Below are 21,844 nucleotides of genomic sequence, written 5' to 3'. Positions count from 1 at the left end.
AACAGCAATTCATTTTTATATATATAGATAATAGCCTGACCTTATGATCAGGTTTTTTTTTTCGAAAAGACAAGTATAAAAGGAACCTAACTCCGATAAGATTGTATCCGACTCATTATGTGCAAAAGACAAGCTTACCAATATCAGCCATGAATTAAAATTACGAACAATGCGTATGTTTTTTTTTTTATATCAAAACGTTCAAAATATGATTTGTTACTTAAACTGAAAATAAAACTAAGAACCTCTCAGTTTACAGCCGGACCGCACTATGAACTAAAGTAGACCCACAGGTTAAATAAGTATGTACAAACATAGTTTTAATAATATCTAATATGAAAAAACATTATGATATTACTTTCTTTGCTCAACCATAGGTATTCAAAGTGCCTACTACAAAGAAATAACAAATTCGTAACAAAACTTATTTGCATTCATAAAGCAGTTATTATGGGTTTCGACAAAAAAATATTTCGATTTTTCGGCAGGCAGTGGGTTAGTTGTAAATACCTCTAGCAATATCAAAGTCTGGAAGATAGTGATGCGTACTATATACGTCATACCTTCCCACTTATTTGCCTACTAAGTCAATTAAAAAAAGAAGGTACAAGCTACAGCCGCTTAATTATATTGCATGCGGGTTATGACGAATGTGGCAAAGTTTCGGGTTCGAATCCTCGGTCGAACTAGTGTTTTTGAGTTTTTTGCTCAGTATCAGCTCAAAGGCTGAAATAATGAAATATAATGAAATATTATGCCCGATAAATGGCTATAGATTCGCCTTATTACAATATAGAAGTCCTGGAACGTGTTTTTACATACGTAAACTATCTTTTCATCATTAAAAAAGAACTGTTATGACTTATTAGTTAATTACTAGCGTTTTAAGTTACTTGTTATATCGAAAATGTTATGCGTATAACTGAACGACAATAGTGTCAAAACTAGCACTCGCTGCTGTCACTGTCAGTTGTCACAAGTGTCAAAATTACAACGAGTAAGTGGATCACAAAAAAATAGAAAAAATAAAACAACCAACACCTCATTTGAATTGGAAAAAAGGAATAAACCACAAAACACACGCCTCCGTCGTACGTTCCGTTCATAAGCAACAAAAACTGGTGCAATCGTATTCATTAAGGTGAAAACAAGTGGATGATCCTTACTAATTGGTATCGAATGTCGATGTGCGTAATATGAGGAGAATAAGCGAAAATGAATAGTGTTTGTGTTGTTTAACCGCCGTGAGTGCTTAGTGCCGTGATGTTCCGTAGCAGAAGTTGGTTTGGCGCCACATGGGGGCGGCCTAAAAACCCCCATTCCTTGGAACGGTTGAAATATTTACATAACATTCTATGTAAGAACACAACAGTGTCCGAGAGTAATCGAGGTACATTAGTGGAGTCCTTGAGATGTATAGCAGAGATATTGATATGGGGTGATCAGAATGACAGCTCAGTCTTTGAGTAAGTATATTAGTAAGTTATTAGATACAAAATTGATTACATATCGAAGTAACTCTGTGTCCTAAACTAAGGTAAACTTGTATATAAGGAGAACAGTTCCTTCCCATATAAAATCTAATATCTCATATCATTAGAGTTCTTGTATTGTAATTACAACATTAAATGTTCTTGATAAGATTACCTGATTATGTTACACACATATTACATTTAATTGATTTATAGTATTCTAAGATTAATTTTGTACATGACTAATATTCTAGCAAATAAATTTTCATGTAAAAGAATTTGAAAATTATGGGAGTAATTCATGACATAAATAAATAATATTTTTGGTATCAATCATCATCAGACATTAGGACTAAGTTAAATTGTTTTCAAAACATGCTCAAAAAACTTTGCCAACTCCACTTAGGAGAGTGATAAATAATGATGATCAGAATGTTACTATATAACTTAAGCTTTAGTTCCTTTTTATGAAAAGCCATAGTAAATTGAATGAATGACTAGAAAATAACTCATACTATATTATATTATTACATATATTGGAAAACTAAGAAGGCTAATTTCTGCTTATTAGAAGACCAACTTATCTATTGATTAAGTGATAATTAGCTGCCGACAGCTCTTTGAGAGTGATTTTAATGGGCATGAAATAATGACTATTTATCTTTAAAATATTTGACGGCTGACAAAATGTAGGTCCATTTTTATGTAATAATTCTCATCTCTTATAGTTTCTTCCTTGAGAAAAATATGCTTTCATACTTCCTGAGGATTATGAGACAGAAATGTGGAGGATCATCATATGTGTGCGTGCAGTTGCTACAAACTCTCAATATATTATTTGAAAACATCAGGAACGAGACGTCCTTATGTAAGTTATTATTGCTGCTATATTACGAAATGATAAAGAACATAACTTCACAGGTACTTTGCATTTAATGTTGGGAAATAAATTAATTACGTTATAACTCAAAGCAATGGATATACATAGATAATGACTGCTTCAAGCCAGTTGATATTGTGTTTTCTTTATGTCACCTGTTGTTATAGTAACTATATTTATAGGCAAGTGCAAGGAAATAAAACAACTCATTAATAAGATTGACACAATTATCAGTTTGTTTATATTCATTTAAAAGTAGTATTTGCTTGCAGTTCTGCCTGCGACAAAGGTTTTCTGTAATAAAAGCTCTGTTTTATATTTTCCTGGGATAAAATAGAGCCTATAATTTAAGATGGGTCTTTTGCAATAAATCTGTGATAACTGCATTCAATTCAATGTTAACAAACAATCAAATAAACTGACAAAATTTCTAAAAACTGTTTTAGCTTATGTTGCGTTAATAAAGACTCCCCATATACATTTTTTATTCAATATATATAATGAACAGACATTGGACTGTTTCAATTTCATTATAGCTAAATCCTAAAGAATGTAATATAACTATTAGAATTCAGTAGTCCACTTAACCTGAAAACACTGGTAATAATAAAAAAATTGTTACTGGTAATTTTATTGTCACTTTCTAGGCATCATTGAGAACACAATACTTTCCCAAAATTGGGAGATAATTATAATATAAACATCCACGATAAAATCCGAAAAATAGTTTCATTGTGATTACATTCATTTCCCAATTAATATCTTTTCCAAACAAAATAAATTGACCATATAATTTTAATGAAGTAAAAATATAACACCTGATAAACAGGTCAGTTGTAGTATAGACATGGTCTGTGTTTCAATCAGTGTTTAATTACATGTTATTAATGTTAATGCCCTTTTAATATACCCTGGTAACGTTATCTTGTAAACCAAAGTAAATAAATAGTGATTGATGTATAATTTCTATAGCAAGAGATAAAAATAATATCACTCTTTCAGTTAAAAATAGAATCGAACAGGATGTAGAATTTATCTATTAGTTCAGTTATTTTTGCTTCTAGTTATTTTCTTAAAAATTTTAGTTCAATTTATTAAACATAAATAGAAACAATAACAAGTTTCAAAAGTGAACACAAAGGTATTCAGTTTAGATTTTACATGAAATATGGCAATCTAAGGAAATAGGTGTCTAAAAGCGACGATAGCCTAGTTAGGTGTAAAATAGACTGCGAGATGAATGTCCGGAGGCTCAAAACCTGAGGGCAAGTGGCTCTGGCTATTTTAAAATTATTTGTGTATTCTTTGTGAATTATCGCTTGCTTCAATGGTAAAGGAAAACATTGTAAGGAAACCTCTATAGGAATTTTGAGGGTATGTAAAGTCTACCGATCAGCACTAGGCCAATGTGGTGGACTAAGGCTTAGTTCCCCTTAGTAGTAGAGGAAGCCCATGCCAAGCAGTGGAACAGTATATAATACAGGGCTGATATTGTTACAAGGAATTACTATTATATTTGTGCCAATTAATACTAATTATCATTTAAAATTATTTGCTATGTGACATATAAAAATAAGTTTTGTGTGACCTTTACTTATTTTATTTCTGTATATTCAAATAAGTTTGTGTCTAAAAAAGATGTTCCTTTACAGATTACCTACTAAGCAATAACCATGTAAACTCAATAATTGTTCACAAGTTTGATTTCTCTGATGAAGAAGTGATGGCTTACTACATATCGTTTCTCAAGACCCTAAGTCTAAAATTGAATAACCACACAATTCACTTCTTTTATAATGAGGTGAGTGACCCTTCTGTTTTTGATATTGTTATCCCTCATAAAAAGTATATTACTGGCAGGTAGTAAAAATATAATCACATTAAAAAAATAAAATGTGTAAGAAAAACAGGTAAGGTGATGGCCATGTTTTTTATCATCATTTCGATAGCTTATTCTTGCGACTCTGCCCGCGTGAAACAGGTATTCCGGTATAATTATTATCCCCGAAAAGAAGTTGCCTATAGCACTCGAAGACTAATGCTTCCTATTAGTAAAAAAAAATCAAAATCGGTTTAGTCTTTCCTAAGGTTAAAGCGTTCAAACTCTTCAGCCTTATATTAGTATAGACATAACCAAAGAATATTATGTATTTAAACACGACTGTTCATAAGATATACCTACTGTTTCGTGGACACCAGATATAAGTCAAAGTAAAGAGACATGAATTTTGCACACTACATTTAAGTTTAAGGCCACAGACGTTGGTAAATGTCTACAACCTTGACAAAAATTTCACAAGCATTTCATTACCATGTGTTCTGTATGTGAAATTATGTGGCTACGGTGTTTGTGGCTATTCTTATTTTAAAAATTTGATTATAGCGTAATTATATCACGTGTTTTACGACTACGTGCTGAGGGTAACAGGTTCGGATCCCGGGTCAAGCAAAACGGTATTGAGATTTTTTAGGTTTCATGCTGAGTATCAACCCGTACTGTATTCTTACTACTTACGCCAGAAAGGCGTGATGCTTCGTGTTCTAAAAAGGTCAATAGGGCTACTCTGCTTATAGTTGTAATATTTACGCGAATTCTTAGTTATTAGCCAAACGTATCAAAACATATCGACTTTGGTATAATATGTTAAATATATGATAAAAACACAACCGACAAATTTATACGGCTATTTATCACTTATCATATAAATAATTTATGCAAGAAATACTAGTTTATCAAGTTTATCGATTTTACACGTGCATCGAACAAAGCATAACATTTAGATTTAAAAATATTATATCGTATTTTTTGTTTTCCTACATCATTTATGAAATATCGTACAATATAAAATTTATTAATTAAATTGTCCATGTTTGGGTTGTCGCGAATCAATTTACATTATAATACGTTTTTTTTTTAATAATAATATTAATTTCCAATAAAAATAACTTGACTAGTTCAAATGACAAGATTGAATGTGAATCATTGTTGAAGGAAATAGATTCTAGATTTTAATTATGAATTCTGTCACAGCATGAACTTCGTTCTCATTAATCTATGCCGGAAAATAATGCACACATATATTCACGCCTTTTATCCGCGGAAGGGTAGGCAGAGGTGCAACTTGTGCAGTTACTATCACCGTGCGTATACGACATTAGAGGGCGAGCATTCTAGACTCTAGGATGATACAGAGTAAAAAAAAACAATATTACTTTCCCAACCCGGGGATCGAACCCGAGATCTCAGCACTGCAGTCGTACCGCAATACAATTACGTCACCGAGACAGTCGAAAATAGAACAATCTATTTAACCTATTTAATTTGAAAATCTTCTTTGAAACAAGTTCCATAGTGTTTATTGGTTTCGCGGAATTGCATGAAGATAATACAATGTCGATGTGCTGAACTCCTGGGATAATATTACTCTATGAATTTTATAAAATAATATTAATGAGTTTGTTTTTGTTATTGGATGTCACTTATGATTTGTGCATATTCGAGCGGATCGTACGACATCTTATTATTTTATTTTTATTTATTCGGATTACCAACAATAATTAAATAAATAAAAATCCGTTTATTGCCCTATCTATCTACTTACATCTATTATTATAAAGCACAGTAAAATTGTATAACTATAATGGCAAAAGGAAGCAGCTAAGCTTATGCTGACGGGGACAGTAGTTCCGAGCAGCGCTGGTTTTCATCCACTCTTAAACTTCCTTAGGTGTTATGCGGAAGGTTTATAGTGGTTTATTTCTCATTGAAACATTTATAAAAAGATAAGAAATATAAATTATGCTAAATGCACAACCACACTAAGGTAGTCACAGCATGCAGTAAGATCAAAAAGACACACGTGTAATCTATAAGAGCCATCCGAACGTAATCACGTTTTTAACTTTGGCATTGGCCGATTTGCGTTTGTCTATGCAAAGCAGTCTGTAAGTGCGCGCGACCTCTTTAGTACGCTATTGCGTTCAATAACCCTGGAGTTTATTTAAATAAAATAATAATAATATACGAGTACAAAACATAATTTTAATCATATTATTTATTACTATAATATGTAACCCTGGAATATATTTAAATTTAATAATAGTAATAAATAATAATTTAAATCATATTAATTATATTTTAACTAGGAAGAAAATTAAACAAGATTCAATGTCATACAAAATGTATACATAAATAATGCAGACTTAAATTCCAAATTCAAATTATTTGCAGCACACGAAAGATTTCCCGTTGTACACAGAAGCTATAAAGTTCTTCAATCACTCTGAATCGATGGTGCGAATCGCAGTAAGGACACTTACGTTAAATGTATATAGAGTACAGGACGCGAGCATGCTTAGATTTATAAGGGATAGGTAAGTTTCTAATAAATTATATTTTATTTTTTATCAGTAAAAAAGTGTGTATCTCCTGTTCAATAAACTTATATTAATATATATCATATTGTAGTCACCAATGGAACTAGAAAAGTTTCCAAATAATAATTATAATATCAAATATAATGCTTATATTTAATTCTAAAGTTTGACTGCCTTTATACAGTATTTATTTTGGTTGTAAAGATATAAAAAAATATCTTGAAATATATAATGTTTGGATTCTGTAAATCATAATAAAAACAACTTAATAATAAACATATATTAAAATGAGGTCGGACAAGAATCCGAAACTTATTCAACCGGTTTGATTTATTTTATTAGACGACTTTGGTATTAAAAAAGCTTTGTTTTCAGAACGGCAGCACCGTATTTTAGTAATCTAGTTTGGTTTATTGGAAAACACATTTTGGAATTAGACGCATGCGTCAGAAACGATGCTGAGTAAGTAAACATACTTAATAATTAAATTAACTTATAAATTAATTCTTTATGATTTTTCAATGGTTTCGGGTCGGGTTATAATGTATTCATTTTTTATATAGCCGTCAATCACAACAAAAGCTGGATGACCTCGTGGCAGAACACTTAGACCACCTCCACTACATAAACGACATCCTATGCCTAAACATTCCTGATTTAAACGATGTCTTGACAGAGCATTTGCTGCACAAACTATTAATACCTCTCTACATATATTCTCTCACTTCACAAACCACGAAACGCTCAGCTACATCCTCACCATACAACAGAGATCACATACAAAGCATAGAAGTGATCACACGGAACTTAGAAGCAATATTAAAAGGAAAGAATAGCGAAGTATCACCAACGCGCATGACCTTCGCAAGACAAAGAGCGGAGTCTGAGGATGAATCTAAACCGTCTGTCTCGTGCGTGGTCGCCCTATTTCTGTTATCGCAAGTCTTTTTGATAATAACACACGGACCCATCGTGCACGCGTTGGCCTGGATCATATTGCAATCGGACTTATCGGTATTCGAGGACGGGGCGACGAAGATACTAGAAATGTACATACGGAACGCCAAACCGATTGTCAAGTTGGAGTTTTCGAAGCCTCAATTAAGTCTAGAGAAGGCTTTAGAGAATACATCGAGCGATAGAGATTACACCACGCCCGAATTTAATGGCAGTAAATCTTTTGGATACGATGATAAAGATACGGATCAGTCGAGTTGCGATCTTGATCCAGAATTGGTGTCGACGTCGCTTCCGTCCACTTCCCATATAAGCGAGACTTCGAGTATAGGACACGATTCAACTGAAGACTTGGTTACACAAATACACACAGTGAAATCAAGTACAGTTGCTAATGAAAATATGCCTGATTCGCCGCTACCCGATGGCGTAGAATTAAGTTCTGCTAAAACTGGTCAGGAGTTAAACAATATAACTGATGAAGAGAAGCAGAAATTGTTAGGTGTTGCACCAAGTACGTCGAGTGAACGAATGGCAACCTTAGAAAGCATATTAGAAAAAGAAAGTCGAGATATAGAAAAGAGACCTTTCTTGAAAACTATTTTTGATTCGCTGGATTGCAGCGAGAATGACTATAAAGCGCTGTTTGCGCTGTGTTTACTATTTGCATTGATCAATAATAAAGGTGAGTTATCATAAATTCATAGAATCATTATATCGATTATTTGAAAGTCTTTCTCGAATAATGTATTGTACGGGCATCACTTTGCATCACGTTTCGTATCCTAACTCTATACTACCTATTTATACTTATGTAGTTTTTGATTATATCAACATATAAAAGTACGATTTAAATTCTTCCATAACTATCTTTTACATTATGCAGCTTGTAATATCTTTACTAATTTTATTTTTTGTTATCTACTCGCTTACTTGGGCACCTAGTGGGTAAGTGTTTATCCTTTAGATTTACTTTCAATGTAGAAATCATATTATTAACACATTATTTTTTATTTAAGGAGTGAACACAGAACTTTTAGACACATTGCTATGTTCGTCAGAAGAATATAATATTGTACCAAGCACAAGTGCCTCGAGCAGTCAGAATGATGACTCGGAATGTAAATCTGAAGCGTCATCGTCGCCGGCGAAAAAACCGAAGCAAAGTTTCAATGAGTTACTCATCTCTAAGCTGATGGCGATCACTAATTTAAGCTGTAAACCTAGTAAGTATCTGTAATTCTTGTATTGAACATTTCTGTTTTGTCTCGTTATGAATATAAAACATGTTTATGATCTTTTAAATTTTTCGTTTGTTATTTTTTGATTATACGATTTAAAGTTGCTAATTTATTTATTATAAATAAAAAAATTATGATGTTTTGATTACTAAGTTGTTTTTAGATTTTAAAGATTATAATATTGGTTTAAATTAGTTTATTTAGTGGATTTGTCTTGTTTTCTTAATATTTTTTTATGCATAATAACGATCTATCTATTTTGGTTTTAAGTTTTGACTTAACATGTTAACGTCAAAATACTTGCATCTCTTTTCTACATATGATATACATTATGTCACGTCTATTATGTGGTTAATATTTTTTAAATGTGGCATTATAATCTTAGAGTAAAGCTCTTAATAACGTCATGTCATTTTGAAACTCAACATCCTAATATCACGTGTGACTTAACCTAAGGAATTAAGTAACATAAATTGATGAAGCGTTGAAATTATTTATACTAAAATATTTTGTCAAAGATGAGATACCGGCAAATCCGCCGTTGTTCCGGTTCAAAGTCATATTGGTAATATTACACAGAGCGTGACACTGATATAAATCGCGATGCAGGTTTTATGGGTCCCTCACGTTGTTAGAATAACTCGTCACGGATTATAATAAATACATTGTTAAGTGTTTTTGTTTATTGTGTATCTCTGTTTTATAATGGAAAGTTGATTACATAATTAGCAACAAATTGTTCAATATAGACTTTTTTTTCATGTATTAATCTATACTATTATATAAAGCTGAAGAGTTTATTTGTTTGTTTGTTTGTTTGAACGCGCTAATCTCAGGAACTACCGGTATGAACTGAAAAAATCTTTTTGTGTTGGATAGCCCTTTGTTCCTGGAGTGCTATAGGCTATATATCATCACGCTATGACCAATAGTAGCGGAGCAGTAATGAAACATATTGCAAAAACGGAGAAAATTATTAGTTTTGAGAGCTTCCGTTGCCTGCGCTGCTTAAACGGTTAAAGTTATGCAACAATCATGTATGACGGTATTGTTCCACTTAAAAAGTTCTAAAAAATATATTATAAAACAAAGTCTCCCGCTGCATCTGTCTGCCTGAACGTGTTAAACTCAAAAACTACCCAACGTATTAAGATGAAATTTTGTATGGAGACAGTTTGAGACCCTGAGAAGAACATAGGTTCCCGGGAAACTACTACTTTTATAACGGAAAACTTTAGTCTGAAAAACTTTATAACGCGGGCGGAGCCGCGGGCAAAAGCTAGTACTATATAACGTTGTTTGTAACAGCTATGTAGGAGCGTCGTTGGATACATTATTAAATCACTCTTAGTAGTTAACTATTTGATATGTGTTAGGTGGTTAGAGTATACAATTGTGAGGTCAGTAACGTCCCATACTCTACTTAGTCAATGATTTGAGATACTGGCGGTATACTTGCAGCGTCGAAGGTCCGCCTGGTGACGCTGGAGCTGAGCGTGACACTGATGCGCGTGGCGATGCAGGGCGCGGGGGTGGCGGGTGCGGGCGCGGGCGCGGGGGTGGCGGCGCGGCACGTGGGCGCGGCCGACGCGCTGCGGGCGCGCGCCGCCGCACTCGCGCGCAACTTCTACAAGTGCGACGATATATTCTTGGATATGTTTGAGGATGAGTGAGTATTCGTTTATATTTTTTTTCGCATTAGCGTTATTGACTGTAGGGTTAATACCTCTCTTTATTTTTAGATTTATACTATAAATTTTATAGAGTACTTATTGTTTAATTTTGTCTGTGGACGACATAAATCAGTCATACTTTACCATCCGTATTCACTTAGGACCATTGATTGAATAGCAACCTGAGTTGGAACGCCTAGACCGTTTTTGTGACAAATTTTTGGCAACAAAAATTAATTTACAATGTACTATATTTTTTCTAATACTACAGGTACTGTGAGATGAGCAAGAGGCCTTTGAACGTGGAGTGGTTGTGTATGGACGCGGCGATATTGCTACCGCCGACAAGGACACCCATGTCGGGGATAGCGCTGGCGAAACGGTTACCTGGGGGCGAAGTGAGTATAATATTAGTTAAATTTACTTTCATTATATATATAGTTCGAATATTATGTGGGTAAAAATATGATTACACATTTACTTACCTTTCTAAAAAGTTATATAGGCTTTTAATTTAAACTTCTCAGAGAAATTCACGTTACGGTACGGTAGACGATCGATCGTATTATTTCATCCACGAAGACGCGCCACCTTTTGAGCGGGTGTGTTGCGGGGTAAAGGGACTCATTCAAACCCTTTCCCCGACACTGTCCATCTTAGTGTGCGTTCACTCATGCAGCTCACGCACACTACAAGCGATTAGGAAAAGTAGTGGGGCGCGTCTTCGTGGATGAAATTATCTATAAAAACTAAGCCTATACTTTTCAATAATATGATCGAAAAACTGCGTTGCGCTTATCCCACATTGGAATTGATTTGGGCAAGTGGAAGAAGAATATTATATAGAAGTCTTTATTATAAAGCTATATGGTATTGTAGGTGTTTCATGGACGGTCATGGGCACTTACTATTAGTTCACCTTGTGGATCGCTAGCCTCATCTATTAAGAAAGACTTTCCCGCCCTCACACCCACCACTACAACTCCTGTCAGCCAGGATCAGCAGTGGCACGCATTTTATGACACCGAGCAGTGAAGCTCGGCGGGTCTCAGGGAAAACTAATATGTCATTATCCCGCAACGAAATTAATCAAATAGAAAGATAGGGTGGAGTTGGAAATATTAATTGTCCATTTACCTCCACAGTAATGCGGGTGATAAAATCATGATCTAAGGAGGCGTTTCGGCGGATAGCCTAGTTGGCTGTGGAACGGATTGCCGAGACGAATGTCCGCAGGTTCAAATCCCAAGGGCACTCACCTCTGACTTTTCTAAAAATCATGTGTGTATTCTTTGTGAATTTATCGTTCGCTTTAACGGTGAAGGAAAACATCGTGAGGAAACCTGCACATCTGAGAAGTTCTCTATAGGAATTTCGAAAGTGTGTGAAGTCTACCAATCCGCACTAGGCCAGCGTGTGGACTAAGGCCTAATTCCTATTAGTAGTAGAGGAGGCACGTGCTCAACAGTGGGCAAGTATATAATACAGGGCTGATATTATAAGGAGGCGTTTCAACCTCAAGGATACAACTAGATAAGTTAGTTATAAAGCACCACGGATAAAATTAAAAGAAAGATCATCTATTAAGAAGTAACATTTCCATAATTACAGATGGAGAGAGCGCGACGCGCGATCCGGACGTTTTTCCTAATCCGAGACTTGTACCTGAAACTGAGCGGAAAGCCAGAGAGTCAGCTGCCGTTGACGAACCCAGCGCCTTTTGTGCAAGTTGGAGACGTTTTGGACCTTAGTATGTACCGAAAATGGTTTTAGTGCTATATATTTCATATTGTACGGGGATAATCAGAGTCTGTTTTCGATTTATTATTTCATTATTTGATGCGGGAAAAAATAATATCATCTCAAACTTTAATTGTGAGGGCTTAAATATAATTATAATGCAAAATTACTTCTCATAAAAGATCAGTAGATATATCCACAGTTCTTTGGTCTCCTGTAAATAGTCATAATTTATTTGATTCATGCGCAAACTTGACTACACACTGTAAAAAACGTATAATCGTGTTGCGTTCTTAATCTTTGCCATTTTTATTTTCAGATGATTCTGATCTCATATCGTGTGATATAATACAAAAGGACGGCACGTGGCAGCACAGGTTTCTAGCCGTGGACAACATACAGATAATACTAGTGGAGCCGGACAAGCAAAGGCTGGGATGGGGCGTGGCGAAACTTGTGGGCAGTCTGCAGGACTTAGACGTGAGTACATTTTGAACTACCCTAAAAATCTAGACATGTTATAAAACTAAGTCCCCCTCCCTCTCCGCATCTGTCTGCCTTTCTGAACGCGATAAACTTAAATCGACACAACGAATTGAATGAATTATAAATTAAATTTTCTTCGTTACATTAAAAAACTAAACAAGTGACTTCGTGGTTCTAAGGTAGGTCAAAATCTTCTCCAGACTCTCAATTTACATATTCATTAAAAAAACATAGTCCTTAATGGGAGCTATTTTGGCTAAAATCAACCTTAAAAGACAGCAACGTGTCTTTTAAGGCTGATTTTAGCCAAAATAGTTGCTATCTTTCTCACTCTTATTGGCAAGAAGGGCAGCGTGCAACCGACGTTTCACCTGAGTCGAAGTTGGGCCTTGAGAAATGGATGAGGACATACATCTGTTTGGCCATTTCATCATTTTTAAGGTTAATTAGTTTCTTAACTATCTAAAAATGACTCCAAGAAAACTATGACTTAATCATTTGGAGGTTAAAAATGACTGTAGGAAAGCTGAGATTTAATTAACCTTCAGAGGTTTAATTTAATTATTTTAGTTGAATTGAATTTAAATAAATAAAACAAAAAGTCAGTAAGTAATTGTTATTTGAAGTGAGAGGGATAGCAATAATTCGGTATCTTATCCCTTTGGCCCATTGCAATCGCAGGTAAAAGAGTTACACCCACATTTACAAAATTTAAACCCCGATAACGAATCATGCAAAATTAAATGAACTTAAACACAAGAATATGCCAAATGTTTAACTTATAGCTTTCTTGCAGTCATTTTCGGTTAGTTTACAAAATAATTAACCTTAGGAGTGATAAGAAGTAAAAAAAAAATAATTGTAATCTAATAGCAAATTTTAAGATTTTTTTTTTAATGAATATATAAGTTGAGAGTCTGGAGAAGATTTTGACCTACCTTAGAACCACGAAGTCACCTGTTTAGTTTTTCAATTTAAAGAAGAAAATTGAAGTTATAATTCATAGTACGTAAGTTTTTCACTTTACACCAACATTTTCATAATTTTCATTAAAGTTACAAAGCTGATTGTTTTTAGCAAAAAAGTACAACTAATGAAAATTTAGTTGCAATAAAAAAATCTCGAATAAGTCTTCTACTTTTTTAGAAAGAAAACATTTAATCGTTCAAATCGAAAATTCTCAAAAATTCAGAAAAATATTCATAACTCGAAAACTATGAGAAATCGCGGAATATACATGGGGGTGATTCGGATACCCCAAGGGGTGCTCTATCTCTGGACTTCCGCTTGACACTACTTTCTGGGACACCCTGTATATCGAGACATTTATCGTGGTAAACTTTTGCACGCGGGCGAAACCGTGAGGAAAAGCTAGTTAGATATGGAAAAATTAATTATCTAACTTTTATCCTTCAATATATTAGTTTCGCTGTGGTTTAGGTTTAGATTAGTGTTATCAAAGACTCGCCGAACTTCAGAGCTCGGTGTCAAAATTCATGCTACTCCCCTACACGTGTTGCAGTGATAGGTTTGACGTAAGACGGCATAATTTCATGTCTATAAATGTGTGATCGTAAAGCTCATTCTTCTTTATTAATTGTTCTTTAACTCTTGGTCTCTCGTGGCTCGCCGGCGAGCCAAGACAGCTACATGACATTTGCGTGTGTCACGGGATTATAACCTTATATACTACATAATAAGGTTATTTTTCCGTCACACGCGTAGCTGTCAATGTTTGGCGGCAAACATTCAGCTACCTGTACATATTTGAAAATAAAATTTTGACAAGTCATGACGGGTTAAACTACGGGTTTGCCTTTATTCTGTGGCGGAATCAACAAAATTCTATATTCAACCATTATGTCGTTAAAATAAGATTTTATTTTAGATACAAGGCGACAAAGAAGATCCTCGCTGCCTACATCTCACGATCCACAAGCCGCGGATAGGCGCGAGCGGTGCGTTGCCCCGGACGGTGCTACTACGAGCTAAGTTCAAATTCGACGACCACATCAGAAGCATGGCGGCCAAACAGAGACTTACCAAGGCATGTTGAGTTTGAATAAACTAGTTATTGTGTGAAAATAAAGTTACTTGTGAAAATAAAGGAAATTTCCAGATTCGATACTCCGTTCAAGCGATAAAAATAATATGCGGGTAATTTTGTACCACGACATAGAAAATATTTTAAATTTCAAAACGAACTCAGCTTGTGCATATTTGGTGAACATAATAATTAAAAATAAGTTGTTATTATAGTCTATAATAATATCAGCCCTGTATTATATACTGTCCCACTGTTGGGCACGGGCCTCCTCTACTACCGAGAGGCATTAGGCCTTAGTCCACCACGCTGGCCTAGTACGGATTGGTAGACTTGACACACCCTCGAAATTCCTATAGGGAACTTCTCAGGTATGCAGGTTTCCTCACGATGTTTTCCCTCACCGTTAAAGCAAGCGATAATTCACAAAGAATTCATAATTATCGTCCAGGGTCGCACAAAATCCCGCCAGAAGAAGATGCAGCAGATCGGTCGGCTGCTGGAGGTGTCGGGCATCTCCGCGCCGGCGCTGGCGCCGCGCCACCGCCCGCTGTTCGCGCGCCCCGGCCTCTCCGCCGTGCGCCGCAACACCGGTACGCAACACTCACTGTAACGTTTAGTCTGTGGTTCCTGCCATCGACAGGCAGAAGTGTCAGCTGTCTAGTGTGACATACATATATAACATCACGCATTTATCCCCGAAGGGGTATGCAGAGGCGCAACTAGGGCACCCACTTTTCGCCAAGTATGTTCCGTCCCATGATGTGATAGGGTGCGAGCCTATCGCCATATCGGGCACAAATTCCAGACTCCAGGCTGATACTGAGGAGAAAAAACCCAAATATCACTTTGCCCGACCCGGGATTCGAACCCAGGACCTCAGAGCGCTATTGTACCGGACATGCAATACAACTACGCCACCGAGGCAGTCAAGTGTGACGGCTGACGTTTTAAAAAATGCAGCTTTCCTCTCCCCTGAGACCATCGAGATCCTTCTGATTGGTGTCCGTGGCTGATTGTGATTAAATTAATAAATATAAATTAAATCTATACTATTATATAAAGCTGAAGAGTTTGTTTGTTTGTTTGTTTGTTTGAACGCGCTAATCTCAGGAACTACCGGTCCAAACTGAAAAATTCTTTTTGCGTTGGATAGCCCTTTGTTCGTGGAGTGCTATAGGCTATATATCATCACGCTATACCCAATAGGAGCGGAGCAGAAATGGCTGATCTCAGGAACTACCGGTTTAAACTGAAAAATTCGTTTTGTGTTGGATAGCCCTTTATTTGTGGAGTGCTATAGGCTATATATCATCACGCTATGACCAATAGGAGCGCAGCAGTAATGGCTAATCTCAGGAACTACCGGCTTGAAATGAAAAAATCTTTTTGTGTTGGATAGCCCTTTATTCGTGGAGTGCTATAGGCCATATATTATCACGCCATGAACAATAGAAGCGCAGCAGTAATGGCTCATCTCAGGAACTACCGGTGTGAACTGAAAAAATCTTTTTGTGTTGGATAGCCCTTTATTCCTGGAGTGCTATAGGCTATATATCATCACGCCATGACCAATAGGAGCGGAGCAGTAATGAAACATGTTGCAAAAACGGGGAAAATTTATTAGTTTTGAGAGCTTCCATTGTGTGCGCTGCGTAAACGGTTAAAGTTATGCAACAATGATGTATGACGGGATTGTTCCTCTTAAACAGTTCTAAAAAATATATTATAAAACAAAGTCTCCCACTGCATCTGTCTGCCTGAACGTGTTAAACTCAAAAACTACCTAACTTATTAAGATGAAATTTGGTATGGAGACAGTTTTAGACCCTGGGAAGAACATCGGGCTCCCGGGAAACTACTACTTTTATAACGGAAAACTTTAGCCTGAAAAACTTTAAAACGCGGGCGGAGCCGCGGGCAAAAGCTAGTATATAATAAAAGTGGGATTAATTAAGCAACCGTGATACTACACTCACACTCTACCCATCAGACTATATAACTGTATGGATAAGTCCCAGATAATACATCTATAAATAAATAACGTTGCTTATAACGAATATCCGATATAGCATCCACATTAGGGGGTGCCTACAATGTCGTTATAACCGATGTTTACTGTACTCTATCTATTGTTATTTATAATAAAAATAGCGATTATTCCTGAATAATTTAATATCGAAATAATTTAAATTAATAATCAATGTGTAATATTTATTATTTTCATGTTCAGGTGGTGATGGTGACGAAGTTGAACGTCGATTACGAAGACCCAGTGGACACCTGTTAAAAGACGGTATTGTTGTTTACAGAGAAAGGACTACAAGCAGAGAAAGGTAAGATTTCAAGACATTATGAAATTTAACATCGAAGATACGTTCCTTAATAAATAAAATATTCATCGTGTGATTATACTCATAGTAAATTACTTGAAAACATATAAATATCTGGTTTTTATTATAACAAAATAATAAAACTATATTCGATAAATTTAGTAATAGGTTTAATCATAATCGTTGTTTCTTAACTCACCTACGTCATAATTTCCAAATGCAACCTCCCTATACCGTTTCAGTAGCGTGTCCCGCAGCAGCAGCGCGCACGGTTCGCGGGGCGGCTCGCGGGACGGCTCGAGGGACGGCTCGAGGGACGGCTCGCCGCGCGCGCGCTCCGAGGAGATACCGCTCGAGGACATCAAGAGGAACGCAGCCGGCGCCAACTCCACGCCACCGCCCACGGTACCACAGGTACTTCCAAATACTTATTCTAATGTACTGGATGGGAGAATACTCGATGTATTTTGTACTTGTCTGTATAGCCACTGCACTCAGTAAAAACGTCGCCTTTGTGATCCATTTTGGTCTCTACTTAGTATTTCTGGTGAGCAAAGTTTTGGTCCTTTTAAATGAAGCCTCTTCTAGTTATTTGATTTATTATTAAGACCGCCTTATACTTTCCTCAGATCCAGTATGAACACTACCGTGTAAAGGTTTAGGACAATCAAGAATTTGTATGCTTTTCAAAATTTTGTTAGAGTTTATAGTCGGTAGTGATAAGTTACCACTAATTGTCCCTTAATTAAAATTATTTTTACCAGATTCAACCGAGCACATCGTCTCAGCAACAGAAAGTGACAACCCACTCGTCAGAAGAGACCTCGTTCATATCTGGCGAGCCTCCTCGACCCAGGCGGAAAGGCCTAGTCGAAACCATATGATATTAACTCTTGGTCTCTCGTGAATCGCCGGCGAGCCAAGACAGCTACATGACATTTGCGTGTGTCACGGGATTATAACCTTATATACTACATAATAAGGTTATTTTTCCGTCACACGCGTAGCTGTCAATGTTTGCCGGCAAACATTCAGCTACCTCACGGGTTAACTCCAACGCGACAGGTAAGATACCAGCGTTATCCTCAGAACATAACGTTGGACTTTCGTAGTATTGCTATCGAAATCGATAGTCGATAGTAAAATACCCAGACACTACAGCTAAAATATATCGATACTGGTAAATACAAAAAGTATTGTTAACGACATTGTGCCCTCAGGTAAGAAAAGAGCGGTGATCAATTAACAACTGTTATTCAAATTTTTATCTCTAATTAAACATGGAATTGAAAATCCTTGTAGTTATCGATATAAATAAGTCGATTCAGTGTAGGTGTTTATGGAGTTGTAAAAAATAAAACTATTCTATCGACTCAATAGATTATAGTAAGTTGGTTTCAAAATAATAATGTTAAAATTTTTAATAACAAACAAATTAAATATAATTATGGCAAGGGACGTAATGATGTAAGTGTTTGGCTTGTTGTTAAGAAAGTATAGTCCGCGAATAGATAGTGTTTGTATAACGAATGTTAATGTCTTGAAACGTTTACGTATTTGTGTGCGTTTGTATTGTGACGAACAGCTTTTTGTACGAAAATAGGACTTGAGTGGTATTCATAAAAAAACAAGAAATGCAGGAAGTACGACTTATTGACTATAATCAATTTTTCATTTGACATTTTTTTTTATATCAAATTAACACTGCATTTATGTTTCCTCTATTTTTTAAAAAGAAAATTCCAGATAAATTTTAATTATGACTTCATATTTTTTTGTATTCAATACGCAGATTTCTCACTCTGTATGTATGGTTATTACTGAATTTTATACATAATCGATATTTAGTATATTATGAGACATACGCTCGGAATTTTATTTGACAGATGAAAGTTAAAATTAGTAATCATATCCTATTTTTAACATGGAATTTGAAGTTACTTATTTTCTAAAATTCTAAAATGTTTTATAACTTTTTTTTCTTGTACTACTTATAATTTCTGATGGAAAAAAGTATGTAGACTTAAATTTTTAGTTTACCTATAAATTCCTTTAAAGAAAATATTCAAATCTTCTATAAAGGTTTGTTCACACTAATATTTATTATTTAAAAGCTCGTTCCCGAGACAATAAGGATGTATTCCAATGGTTAAGGATAAAGAATGTTGACGGCATGCTATAATTAATTAATTTTCTTAATCGGCACCTGATTAGTATTATCAGTTACCACAGTAAAAATCGTTAGTTTAAGGTTCCTAAGATAAAATATTTTCTACTAAACAACACATGATAAAGGCACTAAGGCCTAGAAATTTTAAATAGTCATCTAAATCAATACTGGAACTAAAATTAACATGTTTACTATTCGAATTTTAAGGAGTTACTGTAGTAGTTGTATCGATAATTTTGGATAATTGTATCGATAAAAATATTGCATGATTATAACTGGACATAAACAAATTTTGACTTAGATGAATTGAAAGTACAAAAGCAAAAAACATTCCCAAATTATGTATTTTCTTCGAATATCGACTTTTATCGAAAAAATATTCAAAGTTGTCCATACAATGTGTAACTATAGAGTAGTTTAGATAGAGAATGGAATAAAACAATTTTATTTTTCTAAAATTGAAAATATGGATCTCTGTTAACGTCCATGTAATGTAGAAAATATGTAGAAAAAAGACGCCTTCACTACACATGTGCTCTCAGTGTTTGTGAGTGAACGTCTTTATTTATCTAATATATGGTTGACAGTTGGCAATGATAAAAACGCCATCTACACCCTACAAATCTGTCAACTTGCACTAAGCACACTATAGGTGGAGTTTGTGTAGGTAATTTTATTAAAATCTATAAGGAATGTAAGTCGATAAATTATGATGCTACGTTGACTCTCATAACTCAAGAAATTATACTTTTTGGTAGTGAAGAATTATGTTAGTTCTTTTACAACGTTCTTTTATATATTATATTTACGATTTTAGGATTTAATAGCACAAGTACAAATAACAATTATTAAGAATTGTAAAAATACGAAATAATGTGATGTCATTCTAAAGTAGCCCTATTTCGATTATAATTTCAATACATTCCCTCTCTGTGTTTGATTTGAGGACTTTAAAGTTCTGAAACAATGTTGAAATATTTTTTGTAGTATATACTAATAAGAAATGAGTTTTAGTTTTTATCGATTTTCCTAATATAGAAATTGTCGACACAAACTCCATAATTTATAACGTCGCACTGATTAACAAAACTAATAAGGCAATTTATTTTATTTTTGTTTTTAATTATAGTGTTCTGCCTAAAACTTTTTTCTATAAAAAGTAGAGTACAACATTGATAAATTATTCCTTCTTGAATACCTTGTTACTTATCACGCGAAGTTAGCAATAAATTGTGGGCAATCTTATAATTTCGTCTTCAAATGGCTTAGTAGTATGTCAATGAGTGCGACGCCATTACGTTATATATATCGCAAAATAAAATATGTATATGTAAATTGTAATTATTTTTTAAATTATTTATTTGTGTAAAAGTTTTGTGATGTTTATCGTCTGCAGGATGGCTTATTGTTATTGGTTGTATACATTAATAAAAAAAATAATCTGTTGTCAAAAATAAGCCATTATTGTCTATGTTGTGATGTTTTTTTTTTAAGAATTGCAATAATTTTGTATGTAAATAAATAGTATTTGTATGTTCAAAAAAGGAAAACTATTGTAGATGTTTAATAAAATATATCTCATGTTGATATTTTGTTTGGATTTTGATCTCTATATATTTTTAAATAACACCCTTAAATCGAACTTAAATAGCTTTGTTAATATCTGAGTATTGTTGAATACATTCATAGGAATTGAAAGATGATGGTTTCTTATCGTATTAATTATTCGGGCATTAAAAACATATTCAGAGTCGACATCTCATCCCAATTAGAGAGGATGAGAAAATAAAACATTGTTATCAACTATATTTTTGTTCTAATTTATTTGATTAATCATCTGCTCTATACACATGATATGCACCAATGCCTATAAATAATACAAACGATGTCATGAACAACACGGCTATTACGAAAATTATTTACATTAAAACACAACAAAACAATATTACATACCATTGCTCTTTTTAGTTATAAAAAGTCTATCATATATTCACTTTTAGGTAACTTTGAGCGCAATGACATCAAATTTCGATATACGAAATTAAACAACATTTATTTTTTCTCAACACGTCTTACATATTCTTGGCTTTGATTAACAACATTTAAATCACAGTGTTCACTCTATCTTTAGTGTTTGCACCGTTAGTACACTCTTATATTTTACTATAGACATAGAGACCGCCTATTCGATGTTGAAATGCAGTTCGATAGTCGATAAATCGATAATCGTAAAGCGCGTCGCTGACTAAATCGATTTCCTAGATAGCCTTAAACATTATGAAAAACTATTCAAATCGTACTAACTGCGTTGATTTTATAATTTATTAAGCATATAGCTGCGTTTTAAAAATGATGAAAACCGGTTATAGCGAAATGGTAGGGATCACCGACACTGACCGCTATATCTGATAGTCGTTATAAACGATACGCTCTTTATATGCATTTATTTAAAGAGACCTTACTATTTAGTC

General features: G+C 34.5%; 1 protein-coding gene across 5 annotated transcripts; it reads left to right on the top strand.

The window, feature by feature from the left end:
- The first annotated feature begins 959 nt into the window (after positions 1–959).
- On the top strand, positions 960–20,960 carry LOC115451022 (protein CLEC16A homolog). 5 transcript variants are annotated; one of them, XM_037437788.1, is made up of 18 exons: positions 960–1,466; positions 2,201–2,340; positions 4,005–4,153; positions 6,584–6,726; positions 7,105–7,191; positions 7,293–8,371; positions 8,632–8,634; positions 8,706–8,912; positions 10,389–10,596; positions 10,872–10,998; positions 12,212–12,350; positions 12,660–12,820; positions 14,715–14,873; positions 15,322–15,463; positions 17,104–17,206; positions 17,446–17,617; positions 17,968–18,089; positions 18,251–20,960. In XM_037437788.1, exons 1-17 carry the CDS (start codon positions 1,264–1,266, stop codon positions 18,085–18,087), a joined length of 3,342 nt encoding a protein of 1,113 aa, XP_037293685.1. In that variant the 5' UTR covers positions 960–1,263; the 3' UTR covers positions 18,088–18,089; positions 18,251–20,960. The 5 variants fall into 5 exon arrangements, with proteins under 5 accessions (XP_037293685.1, XP_037293684.1, XP_037293682.1 ...); XM_037437787.1 differs by having other exon boundaries at positions 10,374–10,596; positions 17,449–17,617; XM_037437785.1 differs by having other exon boundaries at positions 10,374–10,596.
- The last annotated feature ends 884 nt before the right edge of the window (positions 20,961–21,844 follow it).

This window comes from Manduca sexta, chromosome 12 (assembly GCF_014839805.1).
Source record: "Manduca sexta isolate Smith_Timp_Sample1 chromosome 12, JHU_Msex_v1.0, whole genome shotgun sequence".
In the NCBI taxonomy this organism is placed as follows: domain Eukaryota; kingdom Metazoa; phylum Arthropoda; class Insecta; order Lepidoptera; family Sphingidae; genus Manduca; species Manduca sexta.
Note: the sequence above shows the minus strand (reverse complement) of the source record. Positions and strands in the feature narration are given on the sequence as shown.